Source organism: Tetrahymena thermophila (assembly GCF_000189635.1).
Source record: "Tetrahymena thermophila SB210 genomic scaffold scf_8254422, whole genome shotgun sequence".
NCBI classification, from domain to species: Eukaryota; Ciliophora; class Oligohymenophorea; order Hymenostomatida; family Tetrahymenidae; genus Tetrahymena; species Tetrahymena thermophila.
This window is the reverse complement of record NW_002476204.1, coordinates 182,459-208,135: the sequence shown is the minus strand read 5'-3', so window position 1 is coordinate 208,135 and position 25,677 is coordinate 182,459. Positions and strand designations below refer to the sequence as shown.

General features: G+C 24.0%; 8 protein-coding genes across 8 annotated transcripts; 7 read left to right on the top strand and 1 right to left on the bottom strand. All coding sequences in view use genetic code 6, as the record gives it.

The window, feature by feature from the left end:
* Positions 1-636: 636 nt before the first annotated feature.
* Positions 637-1,647, top strand: TTHERM_00691630 (papain family cysteine protease; the record flags this gene model as incomplete). Its single annotated transcript, XM_001032128.1, has 1 exon — positions 637-1,647. The coding sequence occupies one exon, from the start codon at positions 637-639 to the stop codon at positions 1,645-1,647; it is 1,011 nt and encodes a 336-aa protein (XP_001032128.1).
* Positions 1,648-3,206: 1,559 nt separating this feature from the next.
* TTHERM_00691620 (lipase family protein) lies at positions 3,207-3,962 on the top strand (the record flags this gene model as incomplete). The annotated part of the gene is made up of 1 exon (XM_001032127.2): positions 3,207-3,962. The coding sequence occupies one exon, from the start codon at positions 3,207-3,209 to the stop codon at positions 3,960-3,962; it is 756 nt and encodes a 251-aa protein (XP_001032127.2).
* Positions 3,963-4,826: 864 nt separating this feature from the next.
* On the bottom strand, positions 4,827-5,579 carry TTHERM_00691610 (tubulin folding cofactor B; the record flags this gene model as incomplete). The annotated part of the gene is made up of 1 exon (XM_001032126.3): positions 4,827-5,579. One exon carries the CDS (start codon positions 5,577-5,579, stop codon positions 4,827-4,829), a length of 753 nt encoding a protein of 250 aa, XP_001032126.1.
* A 237-nt stretch (positions 5,580-5,816) lies between these two features.
* On the top strand, positions 5,817-6,111 carry TTHERM_000691609 (hypothetical protein; the record flags this gene model as incomplete). Its single annotated transcript, XM_012799826.1, has 2 exons — positions 5,817-5,964; positions 6,032-6,111. The coding sequence occupies 2 exons, from the start codon at positions 5,817-5,819 to the stop codon at positions 6,109-6,111; spliced, it is 228 nt and encodes a 75-aa protein (XP_012655280.1).
* A 92-nt stretch (positions 6,112-6,203) lies between these two features.
* TTHERM_00691600 (hypothetical protein) lies at positions 6,204-6,770 on the top strand (the record flags this gene model as incomplete). Its single annotated transcript, XM_001032125.2, has 1 exon — positions 6,204-6,770. One exon carries the CDS (start codon positions 6,204-6,206, stop codon positions 6,768-6,770), a length of 567 nt encoding a protein of 188 aa, XP_001032125.2.
* A 1,087-nt stretch (positions 6,771-7,857) lies between these two features.
* Positions 7,858-14,084, top strand: TTHERM_00691590 (corvet complex core vacuolar protein; the record flags this gene model as incomplete). The annotated part of the gene is made up of 4 exons (XM_001032124.2): positions 7,858-9,340; positions 9,409-10,421; positions 10,753-12,600; positions 12,660-14,084. The coding sequence occupies 4 exons, from the start codon at positions 7,858-7,860 to the stop codon at positions 14,082-14,084; spliced, it is 5,769 nt and encodes a 1,922-aa protein (XP_001032124.2).
* Positions 14,085-14,729: 645 nt separating this feature from the next.
* TTHERM_00691580 (inosine-uridine preferring nucleoside hydrolase) lies at positions 14,730-15,811 on the top strand (the record flags this gene model as incomplete). The annotated part of the gene is made up of 3 exons (XM_001032123.1): positions 14,730-14,838; positions 14,888-15,295; positions 15,357-15,811. 3 exons carry the CDS (start codon positions 14,730-14,732, stop codon positions 15,809-15,811), a joined length of 972 nt encoding a protein of 323 aa, XP_001032123.1.
* A 1,023-nt stretch (positions 15,812-16,834) lies between these two features.
* Positions 16,835-25,513, top strand: TTHERM_00691570 (endo-1,4-beta-xylanase xylA, putative; the record flags this gene model as incomplete). Its single annotated transcript, XM_001032122.2, has 5 exons — positions 16,835-16,858; positions 16,935-17,019; positions 17,126-25,113; positions 25,176-25,304; positions 25,355-25,513. 5 exons carry the CDS (start codon positions 16,835-16,837, stop codon positions 25,511-25,513), a joined length of 8,385 nt encoding a protein of 2,794 aa, XP_001032122.2.
* Positions 25,514-25,677: the final 164 nt, after the last annotated feature.

Here is a 25,677-nt window from a genome sequence, read left to right as displayed (position 1 = left end):
AAATATCTATCAAATAAAGATACACCAATATTTCTTAATTTTTCATGTTACGCAATAGATAAATTAATCTATTTGCAAAGTAACTACTAAAATTCTAAGTAATCTTTCATTAAAAAAATCAATTTTAATATTTTTCAAAAATATAATAATTAATGTTTAATAAAGTCAAGAATGATTTTAAAATTAAATTTTGGAGATTTGAAAATCATTTTATGTTTTTGATTAAAATTTTTATTTTAATATTGATTGAAAAAAATTTGAATATAATTTAGTACGTACTGATTTTCTTTGAGTTCAAAATTTAATATTGATGATTTCTGAATGTAAACAACTTTGTTAATTTGATTAGTCTAAGTATTCTTACGTCTTTTCCTAGATGCTAAATTGATCATTAAATAAAATCTCCTGATAATATTTATCTATTTTATTTCACAGCCATTGAATTTATTAATTACAATTAGCATCCAGCTTACAAATAAAAATAAAAATATAGGCAATTTAAAAAATCATTTATCTGTAAACACAAAATTTTCAACTGTTTCACTTGTTTGGATAAAATTTAAATACTACAAATAGAATACATAAAATATAATAAAAAATTAAATAAATAAAAAAATAAAATAAATAAATAAAAACATGAGAATTATTGCTTTAATAACTCTTTTATTGGTTGTTTCACCTATAATTGCTGATAGTACTAACAACTTCTCTGTCAGTGCTCTTTTTGCCTACAATAAGTGGAGATATGCTAATAAACGTACCTATTTCTCCCTTGAAGAATAACAATTCAGATAACAAATCTTTTTCGAAACTCACGAAAGAATCTAAAACCATAACAGTAACCCAGAAGCCACTTACAAGCTTGCCCATAACTAGTTCTCTGACATGCCCCAAGAAGAATTTGCTAGTAGAGTACTTATGAAAAGCTCATAATTAATCCCTAGAAACGCTGTCTAAGCCTAAAATAATAACTCTACAACTTAATAGCATACTGCTTAAGATGTCTAATTACCTGCTTCTTTCGATTGGAGAGATTATGGTATTTTATCTGATGTTAAGGATTAAGGTTAGTGTGGTTCATGCTGGGCTTTCTCTACCACTGGTATCCTCGAAGCTCTTTACTTTATGGAAAATCGTTAAAAAATTAGCTTCTCTGAACAACAATTAGTTGATTGTGCTACTAATTCTAATGGTTTTAATTCATACGGTTGTTCTGGTGGCTGGCCTGAAGAAGCCTTGAAGTATGTTGCTAAGTTTGGTATTCTCAAAGAAGAATAGTATCCTTATTTAGCTGTTGATTCTAAGTGCAAAGTTTCTTCACCTACTTCTGATGGTTTTAAGGTTTAATCTTTCTATTTTATTGACAAGACTGCAGATGCTTTAAAAAACACTGTTGCCAGAATTCCTGTTTCAGTTTTAGTCGATGCTTCCACTTGGGGTTCTTATTCTTCTGGTGTTTATAATGGATGTGGAAATACATAAACTTACAACTTAAACCATGCTGTAGTTGCTATTGGTTATGATGAATAAGGAAATTGGATTATCAGAAACTCTTGGAGTACTTCCTGGGGTATGGACGGACACATGAAGCTTGCTCCTGGTAATACTTGCGGTATTCTCTTAAGCCCTCTTATTGCAGTTCGTTGAAAAATTTTTACATTATTTTATAATACTTTAAATAAATATCAAGTATAACATATTTTTTTATAGTTTTGTATCATTTTTATAATATTTAGATACATTTTTAAATATTTTTATTATTTAAACAAAATTTAAACCACCATTTTTTATAATAAGATAAATCAAAGAGAGTACCTTAGAAATATAAATTTTTTGTTTGATGTTGCATTTGTTAATATAAATTTATTTTGAATTATTTGATAATATTTAATAGAATATTTTTATATCTTTATTATAAAATATTTATTTATTCAATTATGTCAAAAATATTTTATAATTGACTTAGTTAGTTTGCTATTTGTGTATTAAATATCATACATATTAATTATTTATAAATTATTTAGAGTGTATTTAATAGTATTATGAATTCTTTAAAAATATTAAATTAAATTTTAATACCACAAAAATGTTTTACCTCTTTTTATATTTTTATTGTAAAAAGTTTATCAATTATCTCATTTTTAAATTTATTTTAAATAAGAAAAATTCAAGAGTCTAAGAATAATATTCAGTTTTGTCATATATCTTTCACATAATCAATAATTAATTTATATATTATTTTATTTTATTTTCTATTCTAAGAAGATTATATTAATTTCAAATATTTTTAAATTATTAAGGTTAATTATTATATTTTAAATAGATTTTAATATAATTGGTTGAATATCTATTGTTATTCTTTAAAATAAAGTAGATGTATCTTATATTTCAATTACCTGATACTTTACATTAAACTTTTAATTTATATTTGAAAATATATTATAAAATATTAAGAGATCAGATTAGTTTATAAAAATAATCAATTTTTTGAAATCTTTTAAGGTAAATCTATTGATAAATTGATTAGTGACAAAATTTAAAATGGTATTCGGTTGTGAAATTTATAGTTAAGAAAATTGAATAAATATAGTAAAAACCTGATAGTAATTATTTTTCTTATTGTTTGTTTATAAGGTGGGCATTTATTTAGGATATAGAATTGATTTTTTCAAATTCCAATACTCTTAAAATTAGATAAACAAATGATGAAAGAAGTTGTAAAAACGAATTTATTAACTATACTCTCAATGGAATAATCCTATGATTGTTTCTTTTTTATAAAAATATATTCTAGTATATATTAACTTAAGTCATATTACATAAAATGTAATAAATAATTACTATAATAATAAGTTTAGCTAGCAAATATTTACTTTTACAGTATCGTTTTAGAAAAACTTTATTATTAAGTACTTAAAAAATTTCTTCAGATTCACTTATAAAAAATTGTAAAAAAAATAATTAAAAAGAAAATTTATTAAAGAGCAAAAATGGTTAACAAAATAATTTTGTTTTTATCAATAATTATTTCATAATCATTTTGTTCAAATATCTATCTTCAAACTTTTATAGAAAAAAAGTTTCGTCAAGAAAAAATAAATATCAAATTAATAAAGGATGTTTTTTACTATTCAAAAGCAAGTTATTGCAGTTTTGAAACGCTGTAAAATTGGAAATGTGGAGATGAATGTCTTCATAATCCTCACATGCAGTATATCAATGTTTTTGAAAACAAAGAAAAAAATTCACAAGGATTTTGTGGATACAATCCAATTAAGCACTAAATTATTATAGCTATTAGAGGAACTGCTAACTTGAATAACTGGATCACTAATTTAAAAGCTTTTCCAGTAGACTTTCCTGACTGTGATGGGTGTTAAATACATATGGGATTTAGAGATCATGCTTAATCTATATAAAACCACATAAATTAATGTGTAAAAAATATTTTGGAAAAATATGTTGATGCTAATGTCATTATAACTGGTCATTCTTTAGGAGGAGCAATAGCAACTTTGATCTCGGTTGAGGTTTTAAAATATTTATAACCTAAAAATTAAATTAGTTTATATACTTTTGGTGCTCCTAAAATCGGTAATTAAAATTTTGTAGAATACCTAAATCAAATCATTCCTAATTCGTATAGAATTGTCAATTATTATGACGCGGTTCCTCATTTACCATTTAAGCAAATATTAGACTTTAGACATCATGGATATGAAATTTGGATGACAAACCCAAATAGTATAAATTAATTTAAAGTGTGTTAACATGAAGATGAATAATGTTCATCTTAAGTTTCGCTGCTTAATTTTTCAGTTTAAAATCATATTAGCTACTTTGGTATTTATACAGGATGCAATAAAGAATAGTATTAAAAAGAGTTCTAAGAGCATTAAAATGAGGAGTTGCAAAAATATTTAAATAGAATATACCAACAACTAGAAAAATAAGTGTCTTGACTGCTTATAAAGCTAAAAAAATAATTTTAAAACTTCTATTAAAAAAATTCTTCTTTCTTAACATAAATGAATAAAATTCAATTAACTTTTTATCGAAATAATATATTTTTTAATAAAACTTTGTTATGAATTTTATTTAAAACATAAACTAATAAATTTATATTTTAATGATTTAAACATTTTAAAAATATTTTACTGCAAACTTAATAAAATTGTTGAAATCTTTAATTTACAATTAGATTCTTTTTAAAACTTAAAAATTTAAAAAAAATAAAATATTTTTTAATTAATTTGTTATTAATTTAGTCCTTGTTAATTTTAAATGAGTAAACTCTTACGATTAATTTACTTTAAATTTTAATAAAATTAATCTTAAAAGTTAAAAAATTATTAAATAAAATAATATTTAAAAAATAAGCAAAATCATTAACAATATTAATTTATAAGTTCACAATGTTTTTAAAGAAAAATTAGTTAAATTAATTAATTTAAATATTTAAATAATTAATGATTTAATTCTTTTAAAAATTAATTTTTAATAAAATTTAAATGCATTTTATGTTAAACAAATAAAAAATATTATTTTTTGAATTAATAATATTAATTTATAAAAAATTTTGATAGTATTAAAATTTAAAGTTATTTTGTTTACTTGACAAAATTAAAGATATTAAGAGAAGAAATAATTAATTAATTAATTAATTAATTACTTATTTTTTAATTTTAAAAATATTAGAATTAGATTATTTAATAAGAAAGAAGCTAAAAATATAAATAAACCTTTATTAATTATAAATAAAATATTTTTAATAATTTTTAAGATTTGATAATTAATATGTGTTGGATAAATAAATTATGCTGTTTTCAAACTTCATCATCTTCAACTAAATCATCTAAATCATATTCAGGGAAATCACCAACTTCCACTTTATCAGGTCTTACAAAAATACCATATTTATCAGGGCATTCAAAATATTAGACAGGACCAACAGATCCATTATGTTTTCCATAGGGTTCATCTAATTTAATGCCGATGTAGTAACCTTAGCCAAGATTTGGTATTTTTCCTACATATTCTACTGTACCTCTGTGTTTTTTTTCTTTTAATTAGCATCTATCTCCTTTTTTCATTTATTCTGCTTCTTCCTTTAAATAATCTTCTTCAGTGATAATGACTGGATTATTCTACTTTGCAGCTAATTCGGGATTGTTTTCAAGTAATTGCTTTTTGAACTTTCTGAAATTATCTTGTAATTTATCATAATCTTCTTCTGACATAGTGTATTTATTAACTTTAGAAACATCATCGATATCTTTCAAAATAGAGTTGGGATTATTATCGATAACGTGAATGATGTAGTTATCTTAGGGGTAATAGAACCCTAATTACTTGGTGTCGTCTGATAAGTTACTAACATTATTACCATTTGTGTCTTACAAAATGAGCTCCATCTAATCTGAAGATGAACCATATCTCTTTTCAATCTATTCCTTAAGCTATTTAATGGTAATACTAAGATCGAATCTTATTTCTGGAATTCTATTGATAGTTAAATTATGAGTGAGATGAAGGATAACGCTTGGAGTTTATCCAGGAAGGGCTTAAACTGAGTGCATTTTATTTTTATGAAGGGTCAAATACCTAATGTTTAAATATGATATTAACTTTTCTTTTTAATTTTGAAATTAAATAATTACAAAAATAATAATCAGTATAGGATTTATATCAATTATCTGTTTGCATTTATTCTTATTTATTAACAAAAATTACATCAAATTTTAAAATTATTAAATTTTCAAAAATATACAAATTATTTGATTAATAAATTCTGATTTCTTTTAATACTTTTATTAATGCAATTTTCTATAGTTTCAAGATTCTTTATTTATTTAACAAGCATATATTATAATATATTATGTAAAAAATTATCTAATTCTGAAAGGTTTCATTATATAGAAAAGAGCAAAAAGGATTATAAACTTGTTTCTGTCCGAATTGTTCGTATTTAATTTCTCTAAATTATATAATAAATTCTACTAGATCAATTAATTATGATATTTGGGGTTAGACACGGTGAAAGAGCTGACAGGTTACCAAAGAAAAACCCAGAGCGAAAATCCATTTAGATTTTATATGATCCTCATTTGAGTTAAAAAGGCGTTAAATAAGCAGAGGAGACAGGAAAATTTATATAGTTTAAAATAGATAAATATGCAAAAAGTTAGCATGGAATAGAAGAAATGAAAGATTAGGAAGCTATTCAAGCGATCATAATTTCATCCCCATTTCTTAGGACAATTTAGACTTCATTTGCAATTGCAAAACACTTAAAAAAAGTTTATTAAAATACAGTTTTTTTGCAAGAAGATGTTTGTGAATGGCTTTCTGTACACGATTATTAAAATTTCCCTTTAGATACAATATTGTATCGCTCAAGACAAACTGAAATGAATAAATATATAGATGAAAGTCTCTTTGAAATTAAATGGAATTTTTTTTAACCTAAAAAACGCCCACGCTTTCCAGAAATTCCAGCTCGTGCTGATGAAAGGATAGCATTAGGTATGGAATTGATGAAAGAAAAGTATTTTTAAGAGTTTGATCCCAAAAAATATGTAGTCATTTATATAACTCATTAATATACGCTTTAGAGTAGCATGCTAACTTATGGAACAAAAGAGGTTGCTGAAAATTGTGATTTTTGTGCTGTTTTATAGGTCTTGTATCCAAAAGCATCTGAATAGAATTTTGATTAATAGGAAATACTAATTAAAGGAACTAATGATCATATAAAGCACTTACTATGAATGATAAATTTTTTAAAACATTAATTTTTATAGCAAATTAAATAAACATTATTCATTAATTAAAAAAAATATTTTTATAAATTTGAAATAAAATTATTTTACAAAAAATTAAATCAAATTTATTTTAATAAATATTTTTTTAAATTTTGATTATTAAATATGTTTGTTTTTAAGTAGGTAAAAGCATTTTAAAATTATTTTGAATTTTCTTTTTAAAAATAAAAATTATTGCACAATAAATAGAAAAATTCACTTTAGAAATAATTAAGACCAACTAATATTAAATAAAACTTAGCTAATAAGGTCGTCAATAAATAAAATGAAAATATAATATTAAAAATTTACCATAAATTGACAAAAGTTAAGCTTTTTAAAATGTGATTCAGATGAATTTATAAATTAAATTTATACTTTGCATTATTAAAAAATTAAAAACCATTCAAAAGAGTTTTAATTTTGATAAACAAACACTCTTATTTTTAGTAAACACTAAACTTTTTTAAAAGGATTTATTTGACATTTCAGTATTAGTGATTACATTTTATTTCATTATTCTAATATAGAATTTATTTATTTTTATTAGTAATTACTCAAAACTTCAGATTTGAAAATATTTGTAATATTCTTCAAAAAAAGTACTTTTACTATTATTAATTAAACGGTATTATCTAAAAATTACATTTGAAAATATATGTTTTTATTTAAAATAAAAAAAGTATTTTTAAAATTGAAGTTTAATTTTTATTTTTAAATACAAATAAAATGTTTATATCTCAACTTTATTTACTAATTTGTTCAAATGATTAATCAACTTTAGATTTTAAATAGATTATACCATCAAAAAATTATTCAAACAAACAAAACCTAATCTGAAATTAATTGTGAGAATATAGATATTTTATTTTATTATTGATTGATACAGAAAAATAGATTACAATTTTTTACCAAAGTAATATACTTATTAAATTTGTGATTAATATTTTTAATTTAATAATTATACCAAAAGATAAAAAGGATTATTAATTAATTAATTATCTCAAAACTATAAACTTTTCTTTCTAAATATTACAAGATTTAAAAGATCAAAATGGAAGACTAGAAAATGTAGTAGGAGATTGTTTAAGAAAAGCCATCTAGGGTGAAACTTCTTTGGGAAAAACTGCGCCAAGATTTTTAATAAGGTAGATTCCTAGAGATAGGTTAGAAAAAAATGAGAGAAAGTGATAAAAAGAGACTTATAAAAAAGTAGAGATTAATCAAATATGCAAATATTTAAGAAAGAAGATAGGATGTTGTATTCGATTGCTTGTAGTTTATAAATATGCTAAGAAAAAAATTAGAAAGAGACAGATAAGAACAGCTTCAGATTGAATACTTAAGAAATGCTTAGGTTTAAAGGCCAAGAAATAATTAAATGATAAATAAATATAGCTAAATATCTTAACATTAAAAGGAAACATATGATAATAATTTTGAGGACTTTACAGAGATAGAAAATTACATAGAGTTTTAACAGCAAAAAAATATTTTAGATAGATTAGAGAAAAAGGAACTTTGTTTACTTTAAGGAAATGAATAAAATAGTTCATTAAGTTTTAGCTAGTCTATTAATTTAGCCTTCAACAGTGTTGCTGCGACTTAGTAAAAGAGAGTCTTCCCATTTGAAAATTATATACCTACTTTTAAAGAGAACGATCTCAATTAACTAATAATTGAAGATTAATGTCTTGAAATAGATGAAGAAATATCAAATTTTAAATAATAAATTTTATGTTTTACATAGCATAATGATTAAATGTTTGGCTTTGCTCTTTCTAATGGCATAATTATAGTTAAGGATATTGTTTCTTAAAAGATTTACGAGGTGAGTTGCTTTGCAAACTATTGTCTCAATAATAAGCATGCTAAAGCTCAAGATATAGTTTGTCTTTAGTTTACTCCTGATTTTAGACATATTATGGCTTGTCATAGAACTGGAGCTATTAGTATGTATGATTTTAAGTATAATAAAATGGTTTACTATATTAAAAACCTCTTCAAGTACAGCTCTAACGAAATCGAAGAGATGAACTAAAGCAACCTGCTAATTATTGACTTTAAAGTAATTGCTTAGATCTCAGCGAAAGATGAAGTTTATATAATTGCTATTAATGCAAGAGGAGACAGTGCTCTTATTAAAATTTTTAAGGGTTTTTTGTCTTTTGAATAATAAGTTGTTTTTTTGATGCAAAAATAGTTGTTTCCTATAACTTCAATTAATGTTCTCAGTAAACTTATGCAATAAAAATACTTTTAATACGATTATGATAGAGAAGACGATTTTATAGTTGGACTTTCAAGTCCAGAAAAGTTATTTATTATTAGAATTAGATTGTAAAAAATGAAAGCTAAACCTATGTTTAAGTATGTCGAAAAGATGGATACAATCATTAAAAAGGTAAAAAATAGTTTTCTGTGGAGTGAAATTAAGGTAGGCAAAGAAAACTAGCTTATGTTTTTAGTTTCATTTACCAACTTCTTATACGTTGGGATATTGTCTAAGCACTAAGAAGAGTCAATTAAAGACTATGGTAAAATATATAAATTCTTTCTCAAATTAGTTTTATTTGTTAAATTTAAATTATTTCCTAAAAATTAGGCAAAATGAAAATAAGGAATAAATATTCATTTGAACTAAAAAGGAGAATAAGACATTACACTAGTATCAAATTTATTGGAGCATTATACAAAAATATTGTTTTGATCTGTGACTTTAACGATTAATTATTCTTAATAAATACAACTGATTTTAGATCGAGTTTTCTTAAATTCATAAGTCTTGTCTCAATCAGTTCGTTTAAAATGAAATTGCCATAGTTAGAAATCAAACCTACAGTTTATGATTTAGATTCTTATTAACTGAAAGCTTAAAAAACAGTAAAATAATAATAAGAACTTAGCATAAAATAAACTGCCATTAAAGATTAAGATTAGTTAATTAAATCATAGTCACTTAAAAATTCTTAATCTGAAGTTATTATCAATGAGTCTAAAACATAAATAATATATTCAAACAGTGTTAGCTTTTCAATTCTATTATAAAAGTGCTATATTTTATTAGAAAATAATAAATCTGACTCAAAACGTTCCCAATTTGCTTGCATTAATTTAGTTTCTTGGAGAGCAACTTTGGAAGAACTTTTAAAATAAGGAGAATACCTAAATGCTATGTCTTTCTTACATATTATATATTCAGGCTATCATAAATTTGCTCATAATGGTTTATAAAAATTTGATATAAAAGATTTGTTGGTCCCATAAATAGAAAGAACAGCTTTAAATTATACAGATAAGCTGCTAAAGTAGTTAAGGGAAGAATAAGTTTCTTAAAATTTTGGATAAAGTGCTTTCTCTGTAAAAGAAGAAAAAGCATAGTCGTCTCATTCCTCTTTTGCATCAATTTAAATGGTTTCTAATCAATCAAACTAATCTGCTTTTTGTGATATCCATTTCCTTCCTGAGCATGACAGATTGATATTTGCCATGGAATTTTTAGTAAACTGCCAACTATAAGAAACTATCTTCTACGATATACGTTAAAGTTGTGGAAAAATATTAGGAAATATGGATTTTTTTATAGAGTGTCTTGAGCCATTTATTCTTGAAGGAAAAGTAAATTTTATTTATTCCAAACAAATTAATTTATTAAAAATAAAAAATAAATCAATTAATTCTTTTATTGGCTGCAATTAAAAATTATTTTATTTTACTAATCGAAATTCTTCTTTCTTTTTTGTGCTTCCTTATTAATTATTTTTTAATTTTGATATAAATCCTATTATAATTTATATACAAAATTCGATTAAAAAAAAAATTTTACCATAAAGAAAATGAATTTATTTTTTGATGAAAAATTTTGGATGAAAATTTAAATTCTAACTAAAAAATAAATGAATGAATGAATAAATAAATAATTTCTATTTAAAAAACTTAATATAAATAGATAACAAATATACATAATGATGTGATAACTGATATTATAGATTACTATTAATCAAGAGGAAATTTAAGGATTATTTAGTAGATACTGACTAGTCTTGATCTTGAAAATTTAGATATCAAACCTTTAGTATAGCTAAGCATGGAGAAGTAATTAATTACAGCACTGATTTATTTAAGTACTAGGTCTACAAATCCTGATTTCATATCACCATTGATGATATTTTGGAATTAATTTGTTGCTTCCTTGCGTAAATGGGAAGAAAAGAATAAAGGTAAATAAAAAAGCTTTATTATGGACCCCTCTCTACTAAATCCTGAAGAGAAAGCTGCAGCCATTTATGATCCTTCAAGCTCATTAATTAGAGAAATAGATCCAGAAGAAAACGATTTTCTAAAAGAATAGCTGATATTGAGTCTTCTTTAAGACCCTCTGAAAATCAAGTGTGAATATTTTGGTCTTAGAGCTTTGTGGTATTTCCGCTTATGCATTCAATAGAAACTTATTGATGGAGAATATATAAATGACAATGATTATAAATAAGTAGTCTTAACTTTTGAGTCTTGGATTTCTTTTCCTCAAAATATTAAAGTTTGTCTATAAAGATGGCCTCAGGTGTTTTTCTAAGTATTAGCTGTTTTCTTTTCTGAAAAACCTTTGAAAATTATTGATGAAGATTAAACAAAACTCAAATAAATCCTAAGGGACTTAAATGTCCAAAATTTATGGGAACAAACTGCTGAATTCTGTACAAATAAAAAAGTATTTTATTCAGAAGTACTTCTCCGATAAATCATTGCAATTACTCTTGAAATAGATTCACAATTCAATTTTGTAACGAGGTCTACACTCCCACGTAACACTTATGAAGATGTTACTTACATTTAAAAATCTATCAATACTGATATAGATGGATCTGATGAATAAGATCTAACAGCGTACTAACTTTTGGTGGAGAAAGCTCATCCCTCAGAGTTTGATGGAAGACTAAATTTACGTAGGTCTAATCTTTTGTCAAGTTTTTATTTATTTTTAGCAAATATGATTTACCAATCTTAATGCAGCTACAGCTCAAATTATCTTGTTGGTTTATTTAAATTCAAAAAAGAAAAAGTTGTTGATATAGTTTTCTATTTGTCTTAGTACCCTAAAACCTTAGATAGATTGGAATTTCCTTAAGAAGAGTTACAAAAGTAAGCTAAAATATATTCTGAAGGTAGAGATGATAAAGTTGATTTTAGAGAGCTTTCATAGCTATTGAGAAGTGAATTTTTACTTAGTTTAATTAAATATATTTTAGATGTGATTGGAAAAGATAATGGTTAGATGTAGCTTTTATCTTAACTCCTTGACCTAACTGAATTTGCTACAGCCAGAAGTCATATTTTATTTTTAAGAGGACACTATCACAGAGCTATAGACTCATACATATAATCATCTAATAAAACTATGAGTCGTTTAATTTTTGACTGGATGTGGTAAAATTTGACAGAAAGTAGAAGCGAAGATCCTAAAAAATATGAAATGCTTAAAGATATAATGAGAGTAAAGTTACCCGATTTTATTAAAATTGATTCTGAAAGGACTCACCAGCTCTTTCAAAAGTTTTTGAATGATGCAGAGCACGATATCATTTCTTAACTTGAGAACAATCCTAATTTACAACTTCTTTACATTTAGAATGTGATTAAGCAATACAAATTGAAACTTAAGTCTAATCCTTAACTAATTGAATCACTAAAAGTTGATAAGGGTATTTTGATTCTAAACATTAAGCTTATGTGCTAATTGAATAAGCCCGAAGATGATGTACTAAATGAAATTACTAGCTTAGATTTTTATCCATTCGAAGTAAGCAAACAAAATTATTTTTTGAGTTTATTTATTTAAAATTTATTTAAAAAATGTAGGATATTCTAAAAATTTGTCTCGAGAAGTAATATCTTGAAGTGTGCACCTTTATATATTTGAGAATGGGTCTATAAGAATAGGCTTTAAAGTCACAAATAAAAATGTTAGATAACTCTCTCTATTAGTATAAAAAATACTTAGAAGATTTCTATCAAAGGATGTAGAATATGCCAACAAATACATTCATTAACAATCCATTGAATGTATTCATGAGCGATTTAATGGGTGGTAGAAATCAATCTACTCATTTTGATAATATAGAAAATAACGAAGAAGGAGAAATTCGCTAGACTGGAGTAAGCATTTCTATTTAAAGAACGGAATCATAAACTTTTAACTAATCTTACAATATTTCAGACGTAAATTAAATGCAAATGAATGCTAATGCTTCAAACGAAAAAATATAGCAATTTACAAAATAAATTAATTGTAGAATGCAAAAAATGTTTGATATATGCACTCTACATAAATAAACAGATAATTCTGATTCTTGGTTTTTGCTGTTAGATTTGTTAGTTTAAAGTTGTAAAAAATTCCCTGATATAGATACAAAGGACTCTCTGATAAATCTACGTAAAATATTTTCTCAATCTATAGGAAGTACTATAATGCAAATTGCAGATAATGTAGATATGGATAGGTTTTTAGATAAGCTGAGAAGCAGCTATTCTGATATCAGCATAACAGATCTAAAGGATACTTTTAGATAGCTATTATAAAATAGCATTGATTCTTATTAAGTCCTTTATAATTGTCTGATTTACATTTAATAGGATTTAACAAATTAGATGTAATCTGGATCAGAAAAGTTTTTAAAAGGAACTTTCTCGTTTAGCCACTGCTCAACTTGTTTTGATTAACTCAACTCAATGGATAAAGTTAAAAGAAAAATAAGGAAATAAATTATTTAAAAAAGCGAGCTTCAAACATCCAGTTCTGCTAATTCAAGCTTATCTACTTCAGTTGATGATTCATCTTTTATTCAAAATAATGAAGAAGATGAGGATTCTGGCTAGATAATTATTTTTAATTGTGGACACTCATATCATAAAGAATGCTACTTTAGATAGAAAAATTTGAGAATTTGCTTGGAATGCATAAGAGCTAAGAATTAGCTATACTTTTTGATTATATCAAGATAGGATATTGACATTAACAAACTTAATTTATTCATTAGAAAATAACTAGAATTATTATAAGAAAGATTAGAATCGAATAGAAGATCTTCAGATTTAAGTTTGAGCAGGAACAATAGCTACTTTGAAACTGTTAAAAGCGTTGTGGAAGAAGAAACAAAAGAAATTTAAAAGTTCAACAAATTAAGAAGAATTAAAAAATTAAAAAATTTTGATAAAATGATTGAATAAAAATATTCTTTATTTGAAAAAGACCCTGTTGTTAAAAAATAAAAATACACTTCTTGAAAAAAGTTGTAAATTACAATAAAAAATTAATTTATAAAAATATTTAAAACGAAACATATTTCTTTAGTAATATATAGATAGATATTTATAATCAGAACATCTGAATTTTAGTATTTCAATATTTATCAAATTTCAATCAATTTTTCATTAACTAAAGATATACCAACACACAAAGATTTTAAAAGTTAGAGCGAATGCTTTTTCAAAAAAATTTTTTAGAATAATTTTTAATAAATAAATAAATTAGAAATACAAAAATTAATTTTTATATTTATAGTATTTAATGAATTGTTAAAGAAATAGTTATTTATGTTAACAAAGTAAGTAAACTTATTTTGTTTTGTTTTTTTTGGATTTCTAAAAGGTTTTTAAATTCAATAACAAATTATTTATGTAATGTAATAATCTAATTTTACAGGACATTCCATTCAAGTATCAAAAAAAATGAAATCTAATTCTAATTAATAATATCAAAAAAGAATGAATATCCAAGAATATTAACTTTGACAATCAGCATTTCTTATATGATTTCTAAAAAGATACTTTTAAGTTTTTATATTATTTATATTAAAGAGTATTGAGATTCAATAAAATAATTAAATTTAGTTATTTGATTTTAGGTGATAGTGATAAATTAATATTAAAATGTCAAATTAAACAGAAAAAAAATTACTTTGGCTTGATTGTGATCCAGGTCATGATGATGCTATGGCTATTTATATGGCTGCTTACTCTGAAAAAGTTGAGCTTATTGGTAAATAATTTTGTTCAAGATAAAAAATTTTAATTACAAAATTATAAAGGAATTTCTACTGTTTATGGAAATAACACATTAGAAAAGGTTACTAACAATGCATTAAAAATATTAAGAATGGGAGGTATATATGGAATTCCAGTTTATAAGGGTATGGCTAAACCATTGACTAGAAAGGTGACTACTGCTGAAAGCATCCATGGAGATAGTGGGCTTGATGGTTGTGTCCTTCCTGATACTGATTAAAAAGCAATTACAGAAGATGTACTTCATTAAATTTATCTCAAGATAAAAAGTTTACCAAAGAAAATACACTTCGTAGCAACTGGTTGTTTAACAAATCTTGCTTTACTTTTATCAACTTTCCCTGATTTTAAGGATTACATTGAATAAATTTCTTTAATGGGAGGAGCTATTGGAATTGGAAACTGGTTCCCATGTTCTGAATTTAATATAGGTAAATAATATAGTCTGTATATTACGCAAATTGTATTAATAAAATCTAAAAATATTACTAGGTATTGACCCCGAAGCTTCAAAAATCATATTCACTTCTGGATTGCCATTAACTATGGTGCCTATAGAGTTAACACATTAAGTCTCAATTACAGAAGATATTTTTGATAAATTAAAGGCAATGAAAACTCATTTTGGCGAAAATATAGTAGGATTAATGACCTTCTTTAAACACACTTATAAGACTGTATTTGGATTAGATTTAGTTCCTCTTCATGATCCATGCGCTGTTTATTATGTCATAAATCCAGATGCATTTACAGTAAAATTCCTTAATGTAGTTATTGAAACAAATAGTGAATATTGTGATGGTAGAACTGTAGTTGATGAATATAAAACAACCGGTAGAAAACCTAATACAAACGTTGCTGTTGGGTTAGATTTAAATGCTTTTTGGGAAGAAATGCTTTCTGCTTTACACAAATGCAACAAAAACACTCCAATCAATAATTAATGAAATAAAGTTAAAGTTTATTTTTAAAATAAAAAATAAAAAATTTGTAATTAATTTTATGCTAATTTAATAAAAAATTAGTAATTAATTTTATATTAATTTAATAAAAAATATTTTATTTTATTTTTTAAAAAATTAATTAATTATTTATAAGCTAATTTTATTCAAAAATAATAAATAATAATATTTAAAAAAAAATCAAACTGTATTTTTTATGTAAAATATATTTACAAATTTAAATAGAATTTACTTAATTGAGATTAAATAATTATTTGATTGAACAGCTATCTTTATTTATTTATCTTGACATAAAACTTAATGCAAATATTGCTGTTTGTTTTGCACAAATATAACAAAACACTCCAATCAGAAATTAAAGATAAAAAATTAAAATTGACTTTTAAATTTAAAGATAGTACAAAAATTTGTTACTAAATTTAATTAATTGAATAAAAACATTTTATATTTGAAAAATTAAATTTTTGATTTATTTGTAAGTTAATTTTATAGAAAAGAAATAATAAAAATACTAATATTAAATCAAATTTTATTTATTTTGTGTAAAATATTTATACAAATTTAAATAGGATTTACTTAACTGAAATGAAATAATTATTTCATTGACAGCTACCTCTATTTATATATCTATTTATTAAACAAAGTTACGATAGATAGAATTTTTAAATGATTGAATGATAAAGTAGCTGCAGCTATTGAAATTTGAAATTAAAAAAAGTGAATTAATAATTGGGAGAATGATAGATAGGATTCTCTTAATTAAATAGAATCCAATAGGTTTGTTTGTTTGTTTGTTTAATTATGTTTGTCAAAATCAATTAAATTTGAAAATAAAAGATATATTAAATAGATAGTTTCAACGAATAGGAGATTTAATAGATAGAAAAAAGAAACTATCTACAAAAGTAAAGTTATCAATACTAGCTAGCCTAGATTTATTCAACAAAAAAATCATATTTATTTCTACTTCATCTTAAAGTCAATTTTAATAATAATAATTTTTTAAAAATGGGAAATCAGCCATCAGCTTCAGTAAATAATTTACTCAATTTTTGCTTTGTTGATTATTTTCTAAACACACTCAAATAATTTTGAAATATTAAAAAAGGGAACAATTAGCTCATTAAATTAAACATAGTTAGAAGAAACATAGAATTCATTACTGAATCGCTATTAATTTAATTAAATTAATGGTAAATATTACTTTTTTTATTTAATCTACTTCAATAAAAATCTATTATCTTCTTAATGATTTTTTAAGTAGAGTTAGTTTATCATGTTTTCATTTTATTGATATAGGAAAGTTAAAACTTAATGGAACTGAAGTGCATCCAGAGGAAATAAGAGATTTATTATCAAATAAGAATGCTCAAAGAGTGATTATGTAAAAAGCATTTGAAAACGGCTGGGAAAATATTTCTCAAGAATTAGAATAAGACGAAAAATATATTTAAAATATAAATCATCTCGCTCCGTTTGAGGGATCTTGTGCAAATATAGGTTCTGAAAATGAAATGACACTCAAACATATGCAAATAGAATCTGGTTATATAAAAAGCTTAGGACCAATGAAGAATTAACAATTTATTTAGCACATGTAAAAATAAGGAGAAAATATTAACGAAGAAAGTATTTAGCAATCGAGTGTTTAAGAAGGGACAAAGTATAGCCAATAAATTAATTCAAAAGCAAGTTCTTAGCATATGAATAGGATTTTTAACATTAAAAACGATTCAAAAAATGGCTCAATTAGCTTTGGGCCAACTGGTATTTTTAAAAATGGATTTTCACGAAACTTATCTCAAAGGAGTAATTAATCTGATTCAATTATGCAATTCAATTGCGAAGAATTATCAGCTAGAAATAATGTCATTAATAATAATTTATCTAATGGTCAAACTTCAAGAAGACATGGATTTTAATAAAGTGGAAATTAAATTTTGACAAATATAAAAGAAACAGAAGACAGTGTTGAGAAAGATTATTCAAACTATTAAGATATTGATGTCATTATTCCTGAGATTAATTTTTAAAACTCTGAAAATAGGATAGAGTTTCAAAATAAAAATGGTGGCCTGTAAAATTAGTAAGAGAAACATAATAATTTTAATATTTGCAATAGCAATAACAGTAGATAGTAAAACTATTAGTTAAGTGTTTAGTTTGATAATGAATAAAATAATTATGAGTCTAATAACACTCAACAGCTACATGTTGAAAATTTAAGTTAAAATTATAACTCCATAGTCCCTAATAATTCCTCTATTTACTAGTATTAAGCAGGAATTAACGAGGGTTAGGCAGCAGAAGTGCCAAAAAAATACGTAAGCCTTGAATAGTTAATTAGAAGCAGGAAAAACTCTAAACAAATTTCAGATGGCTTACTTTCAGCTAATGCTTAAGAAAGTATTTGCGCTTAATCTCCTCTAAATGTTGAGTTGGTTAGAAATTTCATAGCCTTAAACGAAAGTTAAATGTCAAATAACTAAGCAGATTTGAATCCAAGACAGCTAGAGATTCTCCGTGAATTAATTAAAGAAGATCATATATTAAAAACCATCCATAAAACTTTATAGAGTTAGCAAAATACCTCTCGCGAAATGCAAAACCAGCCTCAATCTAAAATAAAATTAACTTGCAGACAGGGCTAGGAAAATTTAAATAATTTAGAAGAGTAGCAATAAACTTCTTTTAATGTTGTAAAATAATTACAACAAGCATTTGAAAGTGAAGCAAATGAAAATGCTCAAAATTACATGGATTAAGTGGAGTAAGGAGAAAATATATAAAGTTAGAATGACCACCTAAATATTTATGAAAATTATGAATAGCTTGATCCTAAAAGTAACAGTAGCACTTTTAACAATTTCAAATAAAATGTTTAAAACTCATAAATGAGACAGAATAAATTTCAAAACCCCTCCTTTGTACAAGATCAAAATAACACTTAAAATAGTATGTTAAGATAAGCTTAGAATAGTAATAAATTATAAAATATTTCTGCAACCAACGAAAATATTTGCATTAAATAAAAACCAAACATATAAATGGATTAAAATGTTAGAAGTGACTACCCTAAAGAGTCTTTTTCAAACAGAATTAATGATGCTAGCAGTTTGAAAGGCCCAATAGTCTATACAGAGTAGTTAGAAAGCTGTGATAACATTTCATAATGCTACATAGAAGGATATTCGTACAGGACTAACAATTCTTTTAAGTCAATAGAATAAAAGAAAAGAAGTATTAGTTAAAATACTTTCGGAAACAATTAGTTAAACAACAGAAGCACAAGCAGCTTTTATCAGGTCAACGATGATAAACAATAAAATTCTGACTTTTAAAATATAAATAACATATATACAAATGGACAGATAACTGGTTCTAATCTATAGTAAAGTTTAAATAACTCTATAAATTTATAGGGCATACAATATAAAATTTGCAGTTCAGTTAATAATGAAAACGTTAAAAATCCTATTAAAAAGATTAGGAGTTTCTCTTCTAACTCTAGATCAAATTAGTAATCCTAAAATTAATTATTGTAGGATAGTATTAATCCTAATAATCTTAACGAATAGAGTAGTAACAATAATAATAATAATGTGTTTTTAAATAATAGCTAAGATACTTTTAAAAATTCAAATATGCAAAAGGCTAATGTTTTTTAGACATTCACTTAAATAAATGATCAATAAAATACTATTAAACCTACTAGCTAAATTAAATTTAATCAGCTTAATATCCTCAGCTCTTAATTGCAGAGCACAAAAAATTAAAGCAGCCAGAACAATATTCCTAATTAGTTTAATCCTTTATCTAATAAAAGTGGTAAAGAACAGAGCAACTATTTTTTAAATTATAATAATTCGATGAATAATAGCTTTAATTGCGCTTTGAATTCTAGTTATGGAGATTGTCAAAATGTAAACTAAAGCTTTGAAAAAAAATTCAGAAAGCTAAGGAGTGTTTCACACTAAGATAATAACAGAAATAGCTTTGTAAATAGCTCTAACAATATTCAATCATATCAAGTATAAAGTAGCAATAACTAAATCAATGAGGATTCATAATAGTAATACTAGTCATTGTTGAATGCTATTCCTACTATTAATACACAAGTTTAAATGAACACAAATAGTAGCTTTTAAATTAATTAAGTTCATTTAACAACTCATCCTGCAGAAGAAATAAATTAAAAATAAAACACTTAAGAAGCAAGCATTAATCTTAAAAATTAAAGACAGATTATTTAACCAGGGGCTTATGAATCTGTTTGTTCATAAAAGAGTAGTGGATTCAAAGCTCTAAATTGCAAAGAAAACTATGAATCTCATTCTAATAGAAATAAATAAAATTAAATTATTAGCTTCAATAGTAGTAATAAAATGAGATTTATGACTATTTAGGAATAAACTGAGAATTCTAACTATCCTTCGATGTATTCTGTGTAAATGTAGTAGCAATAGAACTAGCAAATACAAACTTAGTTTACACGTTAGAGTTTAGTTAGCTAGTAAGAAAGATAAAGTAAAATAATATGCTCAGAAGCAGAAAAAGATAGCTGCATTTACTCAGATCTAAAGAGCTAATAAACAATGAATAGCTAATAAAAGCCTGAAATAAAAAATATCAGTTGCATCAACTAAAACATGCGTAAGAATAATACTTATTTTAATAGTAATGTTTAAAATGATGAAGAATTAAAGTTAAATTAGGATTATGAATTTAATAAATATTTTTGCAAAAATGTGTAAAGTATTTCCAACACGCCAATAAGCAAAGGCATTATTGAATCAAGCAGCTCTAGGTTTGTCTCCCGCTCAGCATTGCAACAATAAAATAAAGAAAATGAATAAGAAGAAATATAATCAATGAGTTCTTTGATAAGACTATCTTAGAATGCTTAAAGCCTAACTAAAAATTTTAGTCACTCAAATATATAGTAATCAGGTGCAGGTAAAACTGAATGTCTTCCTCCTTCGTTTAGTAGTAAAGCTCTCCTTAAAAGAGAAAATAGCAGTAAAGTAATCAATTAAAAGGTTTTAAATGAAAGTCATATTCAATACACATCTAAAAAACAGTAATAAGGAGCTTTATCTTCAATTAACGCTAGCTATATTTATTCTCCTAGTAAATAAATATCAGTAAATATATTATAAAACGATCAGTCTGAGAATAATATAAATACTCCAAATTAGTCATGCTTATCTAGAAATGCAGCATTGTGTCTGTTTGGAGATAGACAATAACCAAGCAATGATAACTCTCTTTTAGTAAACTAAGCTCCTCCAGTAAATAGAAGCAGCTCAACTGAATGCAGAGCTAGTGGCTTGACTAATAATCATGAAGTTAGAAAAACTATAACAGGAATTAAGAAATTTAGATCATCATCTAACAATAACTCTTTTATAACTAATTAGAGTGATTAAAATTTTTAAATAAACAACGAATCAGATTAGTAAGTTTCTTTAAACAACTCTAAAATGTAGCTGAATAATTAAAATAGCGTAACTATCAACCAGTTGATTCAAGAAGAAGAATAATAACAAATACTTTTAAAGCAATAAAAATAAATCATCTAAAACAAAAAAATGGGAGAAAAACATGAAATAAGTATCCAAAATTTAAAAGAAAATACTGATAACTTCACTAATAACGACTTTAAACAAAGAGATAGCTTATAATATGGCCATAAAACCAGCTAAACACAACATAATACTGGGTGCTTAAAAACAGAATCGTCAAATTTTTAAAATACATTTTAAAATATAGAAGGAAATGAAAATAATAATCTCAGAGAAAGTACTATTTACTAGAGAAATAAATTTTTAATTGAATAAATAAAGCAGAGCAATCAGGATATATTTGAATCAGATTTTAATTTAAGCCAACAAAAAGAATAATAATTTGACCATGAAATAGTTTGCTCAGAGCAGAAATTCAACAACTGTAATTAATAAACTACACAAAAGGAAATTATAGAATCTGACTGTTAATTATAATCAGAAGTTATCCTAAGAAAGCAATCATCTTAGTTATCCTAAAGAGAAAAATCATTAAATTAATATAGTGACAATAAATACAAAAGGAACGACCTAAAGTTAAATGACTCAATAGATTTCAATAAAAATTAAAACGAGAATGATGATAAAGAATACTATGATATGAAAATACTAAACCTTTAATAAAATACTAAACTTACTAACGAATCACAAGAAAAGATTAAAGAGATGATGAAAAAAATGAAAGAGGCACAGTAAAATAACTAGCAACAATAATCTTCAATGGGAAAATAACAAGACTCTTGTTAAGACCAAAAACTCCTTTCATCATAAAAAAAAGATGAAAATAAAAAAACTCAAAACACTCAAGCAAATTAAATATTTATTAACTCAACTACTAACTAATCTTTTGAGAATTAAAAAATGTAAAATTAAAATAAATTTATCTAATTTGATAATACTTAAAGTGATAATTAGTAAAACTAAAGCTAATTTGAGATTGTCTCTAATTATGAAAATTAAAATCGTTAAATTTTCAATTCTAATCTTAAATAAAAGAATGATTAATTATAAGGTAAAATTTCTGATTAAAAGCTCAAAAACTTAAATCATAACAAAACAACTGAAGAAAACAATAAAACATTTAATTAAAATCAATAATCATAGGCTTTTTACTTAGATACATTTAAACAGTAATACTTTGAGTAAGGAGATGATGAAGAATAAGAAATAGAATTTGAGGAAGATAACTTAAATAACTTCCAATAATAGTAAGAATCTGGAACAGCTACATGCCTAACAGAGACATCTAGAAAAGACAACCAATGTCTTGATGAGATCAGCTAGCAGCTTTAATATCTTAAGCAGCGTTCAAGAAATATGGATTACTCTATTTAAAGTGAGATAAATGTTTTAGAAGAAAAAGTTGCTAAAATATTTACGAAAATAAAATTTGAAAAATTGTCAAAGAGCAAAGAAAACTCTTTTGTAGGCAGTGTTAACCAGTAAAATAATAGCACTAATATTATTTTAAATCAAATACCTATCAGCAACATTTCCTCTATCTAAAATATTTAGAATAATCAAAGGAAAATTGCAAGTTACACTACAGCATCCAATTCGAATACCTCTTCCAAATTTTTATCTTAATAACAATACTAAAATATAAGCCAATCTTAATAACATATAGCATCATATTTAGGCCTAAATCTATAGAGTTATGATAATAATTGTGAGTTAAATGATCTATAAAATGATGATCAAGATCGAGATATTTTTAATTAAGATAGCTTAACGCCTGTTGATTAGCCTCTTGCATTAGAATAGCCTGAATCCTAATTTAGTGCATTATCAATAGAGACTTTAGGTCAAACTTCAAAATCTAAAGGTATAAATGATAATAAAATATCTAGAAGTCTATTAAACTATAATACTAGTAACAATTACAATCAAGATAGTTTGAAAAGATACGCTTAATAAAATAGTCAATTTAATAATAACTAAAGCATGTTTAATTAGATAGAAGAGCCATATGAAGCTTAAGAAGAGACTAACTCTAATTTTTACATCCTCAGTGGAAGTAAATAAAGCAATCAATAAAACTTAAAAACTGAAGGATAAAATGAGCACGGCAATTTCTTTAAGAATAACACTAAATATGTATGCAATAATTTAATTAAAATGAACGATATTCAAATAAAATAAGAATTCTAGAAAAGTTAAGAAATAAGTAATAGCAACCAATAATTTTCAGATTACTTTGAGTAATAAGTTAATAAAAATAACTAAATGAACAAAGATCAGCAGCTAAACCAGCAGGAAAGTTTTTACTCTTCAATTTCAAATAGATTTATTTTAAATTCAGCTACAAACAGATCCTAATTGCAAGGTAATCACAACTCGATAAAAAGATAAGAATCAAACTTCTAAATGATAAGTAATGGACCTTTGTGCAGCAGCTCTAGTAATAGAAGTAACACAAAAATAAATACATTAAGTTATATTAACTCTTCAAACTAAGGCGAAAGATAAAAGAAAGACTTGGAATTGCTTAAAATAATGCATATTCTCGAAGAAAATCCTAACAATGTGATTTCAAGCATCAAATAATTTGAAACTCTTGACAGTTAATAAATGTAAAATGAACTAGCTCAACAATAACATTAATAAAGCTAATACGATTTCGAGTAATTACACTCAGCTAATCATTATATCAATAATTAAGAAAAAACAAGTAAAGAAAACGAATAGAAAATTTAATTTGACTAATTTTAAAATATAAAGTAATAAGCATACTTAGCTTAGAATTAATACTAATTAAATTAAAATCAACATAACCAAGAAAATTATTAAGCTCACTTCTTTAAAAACTAATATAATATTTAGCCTTAAGCTCCCTTATTTGAAATGTCTATTTAAGAATGGTAAAATGCATCAGCTTCTTTTCCAAACAACAGCACAAAAAATAATAGTTCACTGTAAAATTAACATAGCAATATATAAAAATTCAATTAAGAAAATTCATTAAAGTATGAAAAGCAATATGATTAAATTGATTAATAAAGCAGTCTAGATCGCCATAATGATGAAGTAAATTCGTTGGAATAATTTGTTTCAAAGTAAATAATATAAAATCGTGCTAAAAATGTTAAGTAAGTAAATTCAGTTTCAACTAAAAGGTCTTTGTTTAATGATGTTAGTGACAAAGAAAATAAAATCCCAGAATAAAAAGTTAATTTAATTGAATTGCTTTAGAAGAAATAACAGTAATAGCAGTTAAATCAATAATCATAATAGAAGAAAACACTATTAGCTTTACAAGAATAGAATATAAATATTCAATTGGATTTTAACACTCCAATAATTAGCACAAAGAGCAACTAAAACTAATATAGCAAATTTAAAAATGACCAAATAGATGATGAAAATTAGTTTAATACAATTTAATATGAGTAATTTGGTTAAAATTAAATCTAATTTAGCAGAAGAAATCACCATTTAGGATATCAAAAGATACATGAAAGAAATTCTAAACTGACTCCAGATAAATGTATGAGCTCATAAAATATGTCTGCTAACACATCGAAATCGAATACATCAAAGAAGATATTGAATAGCAAATCCAGTTAAAAAATTCTTAGTTAAAATCCATCAAGCTAAATATTTTTAGATTATTAAAATTAAGTTGATGAGTAAAAAAACTAAAGATAAAAAACCCATGAAAAAATAACCTAGCTTTATAAATAGCACTAGAATTTTATTTTGAAATAGGAAAAGATCAATTAGGTAATTAAATAAATAAATAAATTTTGAAATCATTATTAAAAAAATAATTTTTTTTATTTTAGGAGCTTGATGTAAATAACTCGTCATCTTCAATTAATTATTGGAAAATAAGAAATGCAGAATCAAGAAAAAGATCAAGAAACTCATCTAATAGTGGTCCTAGGTCAACTGGGAAAGATAAAAATAATGGAGTAAGCTAATTATTTAATATAATAATTTGTTAAAAAAAATTTTTTTAAAGTAACAAATAGAAAAAGAAAAAATTCCAAAGAACTAACTATCAGAAATAGTAACATTTTTGAATGAATAATAAAGAATGAATAAACCAATCTTTGATATAATTAAATAAAATAATGCTCATTAATTTGAAATTAAAAAAAATTAATTAAAAAATAATTGAACCAATAAATAATAATTTAAATTGTAAAAAATATTTTATAAATTTGTATATAATAATGTAAACTACCTCATTTTATTTTTCTTATTTTTTTTTAATTTAATCTACAGTTTTTAAATTTTTTATTTTAATATTAATAATTCATATTTAATTCTTTTTACTAAAAT